The sequence below is a fragment of the Phaethon lepturus genome, unplaced genomic scaffold, assembly GCF_000687285.1.
Source record: "Phaethon lepturus isolate BGI_N335 unplaced genomic scaffold, ASM68728v1 scaffold17455, whole genome shotgun sequence".
NCBI lineage: Eukaryota > Metazoa > Chordata > Aves > Phaethontiformes > Phaethontidae > Phaethon > Phaethon lepturus.
The window spans coordinates 1-11,524 of record NW_010538824.1 but is presented as its reverse complement, the minus strand read 5'-3'; the positions used below and the strand labels follow the sequence as shown (position 1 = coordinate 11,524).

General features: G+C 41.6%; 1 protein-coding gene across 1 annotated transcript in view; it reads right to left on the bottom strand.

Moving 5' to 3' along the window:
• Positions 1-9,550, bottom strand: part of F13A1 (coagulation factor XIII, A1 polypeptide) — a gene marked incomplete at its 5' end in the record, with an annotated part of 21,149 nt that extends 11,599 nt beyond the window's left edge. Inside the window, 5 exons of the mRNA XM_010286955.1 lie at positions 1-249; positions 823-976; positions 1,926-2,014; positions 2,827-2,930; positions 9,334-9,550. The exon at positions 1-249 is cut by the window's left edge and continues 48 nt beyond it. Of these exons, the coding sequence (XP_010285257.1) occupies positions 1-249; positions 823-976; positions 1,926-2,014; positions 2,827-2,930; positions 9,334-9,550 (813 nt within the window). The remainder of the gene's footprint in view (positions 250-822; positions 977-1,925; positions 2,015-2,826; positions 2,931-9,333) is intronic.
• Between the last annotated feature and the right edge of the window lie 1,974 nt (positions 9,551-11,524).

Below are 11,524 nucleotides of genomic sequence, written 5' to 3'. Positions count from 1 at the left end.
TGAATTCATTTTTTGTGACTCCTGTATAAAACACTATGTTGCCTGAAAGGTATGTAGTAACAGTGTAGGAGTTGCGACTTTTGTTCCTGAAAGTTATAGAGACTTTAAAGTCACTGCCAAGGACTGCTTTTTGCACTTGAAAGTCCATGTCAACATCTGTCTGCGGCTGATACATGGTATCTTGGGTAGTTTGCTTTTTAACGCCATACATCACTGCAGTCTCAAGAGCCAGTCTCTCCTCCTCTGAGCCTAGAAATGAATGAAAATCAAATTTAGAAGAGAAACAGGGGTACTGCATTAGCCCACCCACCTATCACAAGGGTGCATCTTCCATAGACTGTGGTAGCTGAAATGAATGCATCAGGACAGTGAACCTTCCTGTGGTGAAGTTAGTATTAGAACTTCACAACTTCCAAGTGAGCTGGTCTTAGAGATTCAAGCCATATCAGATAAATTAACCTAGCTTAATTGATATTAATGGAACTACACTGATTTACTTGGTGCAAACATCTGGCCTGAGTAAGAAATGCCTAAACAGCTGCACAGAAAGCCTTGAATTGTTTTGAATGCTTTGAGTTACTCCATGACTACCCACTGTTTTCACTACAGCTTACTTAGTCCAAAGCACTTCTGAGTAGCAATGTCTGTGCTACTCAAGGCATCTGCAGTATTTCTGGGATGGAGTTACAAATAAAGAGTTCTAGAGGGCACCTTGGCAGCTTTTCATGCAGCTCCCTCAGTGCCAGAGGTCTGTGAATCCACCATCAAAGATCTGATGGAGGTAAATCTGCATTGGTATGGTCCCACCTCATTTCAGGTTACCTTCTTGGAACTTGTACTCCTCAGTAATCTCCATCATTCCATCACCCCCAACTTCCTTGGTCACAATCAATTGCCCAACATGTGTTGTGTCAATGTTCTCTATCACTTGGGTTCCATTTTTATCCCTTCTTGAGTAAACAATATCACTATTGACCTATAAAATTAAATGAAAAAGGATTGAGATACATAGAAGTAGAGAGAGGAAGGGAAGACAGCCTATCTCCCCTCACAACAATATGTTGACTTGAAGTCCTACTCGCATTGAAGTCCCATGTTTACAATTAGTCATATGCTACAATAACAACTAGATTAATTTTACTATTTGCAGCTCCAGAACAACAGACAGTGTAAACTTGAGTAGGCAACAGGGATACTGTTTGGACCTGGGGAGCATGATTACACATTCCTTGCACCAAAAAGCTTTAGACCATAGAGAGGGGACAGCTTCATAGATAAAATATCTTTATTGTCTTCTGTCCTAAGCTATATACAATTCAATTAGAGAGAGACCTGCTCTACAGCTGCTGCAATTCTGGGCACACCAGCTCTGGTGGTGCAAGAGGTTAAAACTCCAGACCACTTCCTCTCGCTCCTCACAGAGATATTTCCCTCTCAAATCTGCCAGTCAAACCACCCATGTGAGCTCTCCTTGACCCACTGCAGCCAGAATGCACATAGTGAGCAAAGACCTCTTTAAAATCGCTGCATCTATTTTGACAAGGGAGGGAGCCTTAACATAAGCAGCTTTGCTGACAAGCCTGAGAAGGAGGTAACAGCTAACGAGGGATGAAGATGAGCAGCTAGAGCATAGCTGGAATCTGGGAAGAATAAATGACCACAGCCTGAAGTTTCACTGGTGCCAGCGCAGTTTTTTTCTGCTTCACACATCAGTGAGCAGAGATTAGAGAAATCTTTGTCATTCATTAGAATCACACCACACCTACTGGCCTGCAAGTCAAAATATGATTATGATATTTTTCTTTGATGTGGAGTATATGTGAAGTAACTTCTCAGACCATAAATTGTAGTGGAGCCCTATCTTCTGTCTCACCTACGATCCCACTGATAATCACTCAGTGCACTAAAAATTTTCATGTATGTACCTCAGCATAGACAAAAGGAGCATCAAATTGGAAGCAAACATGACCATGTTTAATGGCTTGAACTGAGGCTGGGCCACACCTGTACATACCTGTGGGGAAACAATAGTTAAAGTGAGAGATTACATTGATTAAAAAACATGTCAAAAAGTTATGCTTTCTCAAAGGAAAAGAATTCCTGGGGTTTAGTGAACCCTTTTAATAGTTTACGGAAACTCCTGATCAAGTGAAAAGCTTAATTTCTGTTGTCAGCCCTCTAAACAACACAGAACCAAGTCTGAAACAACCTAATTGTTCGGTGCCTTAATGGCACCATAAAGTCCACTGTAAGTCTCAAGTACTTCAAATGCAGTTAAGGCTGGTTTTGCTTAAAGCAGATAATTTTGGGAGGGCTGTCTTATACCATAGGCTGAGGAAGATCTCACTGCAAATTTGCTAAGAATGTCTTTTAAGAACTGGAAAATTAAGGACTGGGAAGAAATAGCAGTGGCTTTTCACTTTTTCTCTCCTGCGTACTGCCTGCTTAGGAAGTTTAGTACAGGCTGCAGAAACTGGGTGACATAAAATGTATGAGAATTAATTTGATCAGGCTGTTCTATTTGTGCTCTAAAATTTTAGAAGCCATATTTTGGCAACAAGACTACACCTCTTTTGTACCAAGCAGGGCCCTTCTCATGCAGGACTTTGTGCACATGCATCATCAGCAGTGTTGTAATAAGGACAGATTTATTTTAGAGCTGAAAACAAATCAGGAGAAGGCCCTGAGCACAGGTGAGTGTGGTTATCTGGTACAAGAAGTTGTCATCAGTCATATGGTGGCACTGGCTCAGTTGGTTTATTGTTTGCCACAGAACAGAACCTAAGTATTGGAAAGAGAGCTAAGGAGGACTTCAAGCAATATTACCATCGCTGGTTTCTTGGGGTGTCCCATCAACAACCTGCCATCCTCCAAAACCAACAGGAAGATCAGGTCTGGTCATCCAAGCTTCATTCCAGCAATGATAGTTCCTTAGACAAGAGATGAGACCAGAATATTAAATTCTTGGAAAGAAGCATACAGATCAAAGCAAACCTGTGTATTTATGTCCTCTCATTGCTTCAACAACATCTGCCAATTTAGGAGTGAAAAAATCAGTTCTTTTTACAGGATAGATTTTTAGGTCTAAAAGTTTGGCACCTATCTGTTAAAACCTGAAGGCCACAATTCTTCAATGTAGTTTCTTGAGTGCAAATTGAAGAAGATTTTTGATTCTTCTACTGTGTTCTGAATGCAAATGTCTCTGAGAAAATTTTCCAGTGCTTGGAGATTGTTGGGGTATATGAAGAGCTACACAAACTACAATCTCTTTCCAGCCAGACACCTCCACTTCAGTCTCACTGCTAAAGCAAGTCTTGAATCTTCTTCAAGCCACTGAAGCATAGTCTGCTTTATAACTATTAAGACTGAAGCTTTGGTGCCTCTTCTGAAGAGATTTCAGGGTCAAGTCCATAATATACAGGGTGTAGCTTTGTCTTCATGGCTCAAAACAAACATGCTTGGCTGGTTTCCATGTTGGTTGAGAAAAAAACCCTGCATAGGCTTTATAAGACTCTCCTCACTGTGGATTACTTATATGGTCTTCCCAGTCTGTTATGGCAATGAGGGAGGTCAGATCTCCTCGAACATACAACTTTCCATAAAACCCACTTATAACCACTGTGGGCCAAGTCTTGCCTTTAGGGCCCAGGACAGTATGCTGGAAGGTGAATTTCTGAGAGTGCTTCATCTAGATGCTCAGGGTTGAAATGCCCTCACTTGGCTGGATGCTCAGGAAAAGAAAAAAAACCACTATAGCACCATCACAGTCTGCCCAGAATGTTTCAAAGATGAGCAGAAAAGAAAGACAGATCTTATAACTTCCTGCAATGCTACCGGTGCTCAAGGGAGAGCACAAGCAAGAAAAAAAGACAACCTAGGAAGAGGGTCCTGCAGTAAAGCCAGCAAAGTGTTTGAATTTCATTACTTCAAAAAATAAAAGAAGGAAGGAGTAGAGAAAGGGGCAATTTTGCTTGCAAATTATACGTATTCTACAGCAGATATGAATAAAATTACATCTGTGTAGCTGCTGATACAGCCCCTAGTATACTCAATGATATTAGCAACCAAAATGAGGATTGTTAAACTCTGACCATTTTATTAATAATAGGTGAAAACCAGCCATGGAGCAGAGTCAGAAGGATCTGAGGCTTGTCTAACAAGACATTTCAAAGTGGAAATGAAAGCTTGGATCAGGGTAAAACTTGTCAGTTAGGAGAGTTAATGAAGTAGCACTACAGAAAAAGGAATTATTCAAGGAAAATGACGCACACTCAGAGAATTTTTGATGCTGCTGAGAGTAGTCAATGCTGAATCATGCTCACAGAGCTTTGCTGAAGGCTACCAGAGAATGGGGACGCACTTTGTCGTAGGTGGGTTTTTGAAGACTGTTATGCCAACATGTGAGAGAGACAATCCCTGCCCTGAAGGCTTCACTGGTTCACTTTGAATCAAACCCAGATGCGTCACTGGCTTTGTGTTCTGCGAAAGAAGAACCCGAAGAGCAGGCAGGAAGGAAGGATGATAAAACCAAGCGGGGGATAACAGTGCAGAAAATGGCAGCTCTGCTTCAATTCTGTAACTAGGTAATGCAGTTTTTTCTATGTTTTTTTTTTTTTTTCTATGTTCATCCTAGGCGACCTTTCTTACTGGTTTCTGTTAGTGCGGTGTTGGGCACAACAGGATAACAATTTCTCTAGGTCTGCTGCCATGCAGATAACAAATACACTTAAGTATATTCAATGTGAATGGATAGACAAACATTGCTTGTAAAACACATGAGCGTTAAGGAAAGGAGGATGAGAGGAACATTTGCCTTCCAAAATGTAGCAGAAACTTCTCTCTGGTAGAAGTGAGCACAGCTGAAGACCTCGCTCAGCAGCCATAATTTGTTAAACTGATTCTATAGTTCTTGTATTCTACAGCAAGCCTGAGACATTAAAGAAAGCAAGAATGGCTTTACAGATCAATGTAGTGACCATTAAATATTTACAGAGATAATTACAAATAGACTAAACAAAGCAATGGGGGAATTAATAAAAGATGACCAGGTGGGTTTTATGCCTGGAAGACAATTTAAGAAGGGTACTTCATATTGCTTATGAGACAGACACATGCTGGAAACAGCTGCTGCCCTTTCATTAGCTAATAAGCTCAGGCATTGGGGTTGAGAGAGGCAATCTTAACATTAGTGGGAGACTGGAGAAAAGTGAGCTGGAAGTTAATGCGAGAGCAGAGGTCTCAGAAGGGCTTTCTCCACAGGCCTGGACATAGATGAACACTCATGGGGCTGGGAGACTTCGAGCAAGTTTCTGTTGAGGTACTGAGGTCAGTCTGCTTGGACCTGTCAGTAGGAGTGAGTCTTGATTCCCATCCAAGAGAAATATTCTTTAAGTGTCCTTATATCATCATTAAGACAGACAAGGAGAACAAAGTAAGGGGACAGAGGCAGTACTGATGGGCCCAAATCCGGCCAGCTTTATAAAAATAACTTTTTGCAAAGTCTGTGTAATTTTGTATATGTGTTTTTTTGGTGGTGTTGTTTCCTATCCTGAGGGAGAAGATGATTTTTAATAAAAATAAATAAATGTCAGATAACATTCAGAGGGAGCCCCACACTCAGAGATTTATTGGACTAAAAATCCTGGCTCCAAGTATCCCTGAGGTCCGAGAGTATTTAAAACCTGAAGGCAGATCAGCTCCAGCAGTACAAGGCAATAGAAATGATTTATTAATAAAGAAAAAGGGCCTTGCTTCCAGTTTTCAGGAGATTATAAATAAAAGTGAGAAATACATTTTAAAAATCATTATAAACGCCTTGAGCTTGTCCTTTAAAAAAAAAAAAGAAATAAAAGAGACATTAAAAATAAAATCAAGGTTAAGACACAAGTCATTAAAAGTAGGCATGTGGGCTACCATGGTATGTTACAGAGTAATGAAGAGAAAGGACACAGAGGAGAAATGAAGAGAGGTGTGTAATATATTTAAGTCATGCCGAAAGGGTTATGTGCACCATGTACTAATAAATGCACCAGAAGGATAAAAGGATGAACAAGGCAGTTCAAAAAGTAATCAAGCCAAAGAAAAGCAAACGTAGGATGGGAGGGAGGAGGAAATGCTAGTGTGAGGTTACCTATGGATTTCAGTGGAGCAAGGATGATTTTGGATGATCTGGCTCTGTCCCAAAAAAATGGAAAAGAAACAGGACTGAATTAAGAAGTCTTAGGAAACAGCTGGGAAAAGGAGAGGTAGGGAAATGTAAGGAAATGTAGGTAAAAGGAAATGTCAAGAGTGAGTGAGAGGTGTAGACCAGGTTAGGAGAAGGGGAGACAGTAAAAAGTCTGAATGGCAATGATCCATTACAAGGTGTATATGGACTGAGCAGTGAGGCAGCCAGTCATTGGGTCTTGTTTCACATCATTTATAGGCAGAGGAGGCTTCAGAATAGTGATTCTTCCTTCACAGCTCCGTGAGCTGTAGAAGGACCATCCCCGTGAAATGTACTGAGGTCCTGCTGTCACACAGACCAGATGCAGCTTAGCAAATTGGGAACCCCCAAGGATCCTAACAGGAAGAAACAAGGCAAATAGCAGGACCGCAACCCTAGACTTTAGGAGAGTAGGCTTTGGCCTGTTAACGGTCCTGCTTGGAAGAATTCCATGAGAGGCAGTTCTGGATAGAAGATGGGTCCAGGAGAGCTGGTTGTTTTTGAAGGGTCACCTCCTCCAAGCTTAAGAATGGTCCATCCCTATGTGTAGGAAATCAACCAAAAGTGGAACAAGGCCCGCATGGTGAACAAGGTGGTCCCAACTAAACTCAAATATAAAAAAAAGTGCAGAAGCGGTGGAAGCAGGGACAGGTGACCAGGAAGAACATAGAGACCCTGTCTGAGCATGAAGGGACAGGATTAGCAGAGCCAAAACCCAGATCAAATGGAGGGTGGCAAGGGACATGAAGAGCAGTAAGAAAGACAAGTACATCAGTATCAAAACAAAGACTATGGAAAATGTGAGTCTGCTGCCAAATGGGGTAAGGGACTTTTGGTGACAAAGGACTAAGAAAAAGCCAAAGTCTTCAATGTCGTCTTTGTCTTGTTTTTTACTGCTAAGATTTGCCCTCAGGAATCACAGCCCCTGAGACCAGTGTGGAAGTTTGGAGCAACAACAAAAATTTACCTTCTGTAGAGGTGGAATAAGTTAGAGAATATTTAAACAACCTGGACACACAGAAGTCTAATGGATCTGATGGGATAGACCCAAAAGTGCTGAGGGATGTCATTGTAAGACCACTCATATCTATCTTCGAAAAGTCATGGTGATTGGGGGAGGTTCCTGAGGACTGGAAGAAAAGAAGTATCACTCCTTTCTTCAAGAAAGAGAAGAAGGAGTACCCAGGGAACTACAGACTTGTCAGCTTTACCTTGGTCTCTGGGAAGGTTATAGAGCAAATTCTTCTCAAAAACATTCCAGACATATCAAGGACAAGGTGACTGGCAGTAGTCAGCATGGATTTACAAGGGGCCAGCCATGCCTGATCAACCTGATAGCTTTCTCTGATGAAATGAATGACTGAGTGTGGGAGACCAGTTGGGGGTTGGTTTCTCTTTTGACTTTAGCACCATCTCCCAGAACATCATTATAGGCAAACCATTGAAGTATAGACTATATAAGAGAACAGTAAGGTGTATTGAAAACTGTCTGAACTGCTGGGATCAGAGGGCTGTGATCAGTGGTGTGAACTCCAGCTGGAGCCTAGTCACTAGTTGTGTACACCAGGGGTCAATACGTGGTCCAATACTGTTTAACATTTTCATTAATGACCTGGATGATGAGGCCTGCTACACCCTCAAGCAAGTTTGCTGATATGAAAACTTGAAGGAATGGCTGATACACCAGACACTGTACATGAGGAGAGGCTGAGAGAGCTGGGACTGTTCAGCCTGGAGATGGGAATGCTCAATAGGATCTTATCCATGTGTATAAATGCCTGGTTAGGGAGTTGAGGGGAAGAAGACAGAGCCAGACTCTTGTCAGTGGCCCCCAATGACAGAACAAGAAGCAATGGGCACAAACTGAAACACAGAAAATTCTGTCTGAACATCAGGAAACACTTCTCTACTGTGAGAATGGTTGAGCACCGGCACAAGTTTCCCAAAATGGTTGTGGAGTGTCCATTCTTAGAGATACTCAAAATTAGCTGGACACAGCCCTGAGAAACCTGCTCTAGCTGACCCTAATTTGAGCAGCAGGGTTGGATGACTTCCAGGGGTCCCTTCCAGTCTTGACTATTCTGGGATGCTGTGATACAAGCTTCAGATGTAAATGAACCTAATTGTTTTCCTTAGATTCCCTCTTGGTATCAGCTTATGGAAATCACATAAAAGAGGTTACAGCAACAGGTTCAGTCATTTCCTCCACCACAGAATGGGTTTATTACAGTTTTAATATAAAGACTTCCAGAGATTAAGTCGTTAATGAAACATGCTGATGAGCAGCTATGCTCATGAGTTGAAGATATCATTGACACAAATCGGGTATATTAACACTGAATAGGACAAGTATCTCCTGAATATAGGAATATAGAGGTCACATTCACTGCTTCACCCTGAGGAGGAGAGGCTTGAGACCCAATAACCCACACATAATTTCTACAGAACAGAGCATATAATCAATATATGCTACACTGCTGTCAGACAGCAGACAGTAAGAGTTTGAGGAGAAAGTTAGAGGACTGTCTTCTCCAAAAAAATACATAGACTCCATTTCTTGTTTCTAGGGAGTTTTCTTTTTATAAATCTGGTGATAGCATTTCACTAACTTGTCTGATACTTGGCTTGCTTCTTCTTCAGCTGAACTGGATTTATTTTGGAAAATACCTATTTGTGACAGTGACTGCATGTACACAATGTAAAACCAGCCTACAAATGTGGGAACATCAGCTTCAGGCAGAAGCTGAACAAGAAGGGTGTTTTTCCATAGATATTGAGGTATCCCTTTGAGCCTGGCTCCAGACTGATGGAAGTGCCCATCCTACCCTTTTCCACTTTTAGAAATGGCCTGGCCCTAAGGAGCACAAAGCCATTCCACCACCACTTCTCCGGTGTGCTTAAACATGCACTGCATGGTAACGTTAGTAGTGGGATCCCCTAGGGTTTGTCTCTTTACATGACAAGCACTTCGTATTAGTCAGCCTACTAACAATCCATTCATTCTGTTTTACATAAACTAGCAGTGTTCTTTAATGCACAGGGAAATAAATAAACCACAGCCATTGCTGTCACCTTTTTTTACTAATTGTATAATTGATACATTAAAGGCATTTACCAGGAGAACTCACCAGACAGAATCTTTTGTAATTTTGGTGTCCACTTTCCCTTCGTCGTCCAGAAAGAAGTCCAACTGTAAATTTGCATTGTTATCATGGGCAGAAGAATAGTTGGTAATGAGTCTTGCAGGTATCCCCAAGCACCTCAGAACTGTGGTAAAGAGAGAAGTGTGGTGAGAAGGACAAATAGGAAGCCTGTGCTCATGGATGGCAGGATGAGTAGAGAGAACTATTAATAATTAGAATAAAATGGGAAAACTTAGTCAAATCAACCCAAATAATTCCTCCTACCTGTCTTTATATAGACTATGTTAAATATTTTATTTAGTCCCAAAATGATGAACATTCAAGGTATGTAATGGTACAATGGTTATAACCTAAGCAGCTGATTACCAATAGTTTTAGAATAGCCTTGCATAGCGACACCACACTGTAGCTTTTCAGGGCAAATCTGGGTGCAACGGGTCAACTGCATGACCAAATGTGGTATTAAGAAAAATAAGTTTGAGCTTCCAAGAACTGTAAAATCTATTAGTTCTCCTAGTATCAGTAACTGGAGAATCATGAGACTGTGCTAAAAAAAAGAAAATTAATAGAAAGTATCTTCTTTTCGTTGATTTGGAGTTTTCCTGTTTGACATCTGCCATCAGAAGGGATCTGGAGAACACAAAGAATAAAGCAGAAAATTATTGCTAACAAGTGGGAAAAGTTTAATTATTTGCAAGTGAAATGTCAGAGTTAGAGTCTGAACAAAATGCATTACATAATTTGTATTGATTGCTAAGTAATAGTATTTTGGAGTCAATAGTCCCTTCCCATAAAGGATCTTAAAAGGAAGGTAAAAAAAAAAAAAAGCCTCTAACCCTAAATCTCAGACCATCATAACATAGTACTGATGGCTCTTCTTCCCATTTGACAAGTGGTAAATTTGGGAAATGTGGAAACACTATGGCTATGTCTGAAGTGCAGTAGTGTATCATTAGGCTTCTGTGTTTGTGGTACACCCTGGCTGATAAATAGGCATGGAGCACATCCCTGAGCAGGATGTGGGGCTGCAGGGTAACACATCATCTCAGCTTGTCCAGGTGAAATAATTTGTCTCTCAGCCAAAAAAAGGTTCCGGTTTTCCAGTTAAGGAGCCAACATGGTTCTGCAGAAAACAGAGGGGTTTTTTTGGAAAGAGAAAACAGTGTTATTGAAAATCCTATTTAAAAATAGTTCCGATGCTGCAATGTTGAAGGGCCCTTGCTGCTATTGCTGAGTTTTGTACATTCATTAGTGTCACTGCTGTGACTCCCAGTAAAGTCTAACGCTGCACATTCGTTTCAAGTTCCTGGATGACAAATTACCTGGATGCATCCAATACCATATGTACCTATTGATTAAACTTAATTCAAGTGCCCTCCCAGGCTTCCAGCACACGAGCCATCAGGGCTCATTGAAAATAATTTGTCTGACAATTTCAAGATTAATGACCATTTTTCAGAAAGTTTTAGCATTTTTAACGGATGACTATCCAGAGTGTGCAATATGGTAACCTTGGAAAGCTGGGCTGGTCACAATGATAAAAAATTGGCAGCTGAGAAAGACTCAAAATCAGCTCAGACCAACCATTTTAGCTGCACACAGATGTTCAGACCTTTGCTGCCTCCTCTGTGCAGCGGCCAGCAGCCGGAGGTGTCAGCGGCTACCTATCAGATCAGCCACTGGACAACATTTTCGTTCCATCATGCTCAACAAACTTTATACTTCAGCAATCCTTGCAGCAGTACAAAGTGCCAGGTCTCTGACTGGGCTAACTTAAGTCAGCAAACTGAGTCTAGTTTTGCCCCAGATAAATACGCCTTTCCATTTAACACAGCAGGCGCCGGGCCTCTGCTGCGTCGCCCCAGTTTCACAGGGGCCTGCAGGCAAAATACTGCATCGTGGTGATTCAGGGCCAGCGCGTGTGTCTGTCTGTCTGTGATCTAGAGAAAGCCAGATGAGGCAACGGGCAGAGAAGACAAAGTGGCCCGTGGAAACCACTGTGAGGAATCGCATCCATTGGAAACATTTGCAGGAGCCTTTTCAAACCTGTTGCGTTGTGCAGAGTTGGAGAAGCATCAAGGACAGACCATGAGACCTCAGGCAGTGAAGGAAGTAGATGTCTCTCAGGTTCTTTGGAACCATTTGGATCTGGATGAGGGGATTGAGTGCTCCCTCA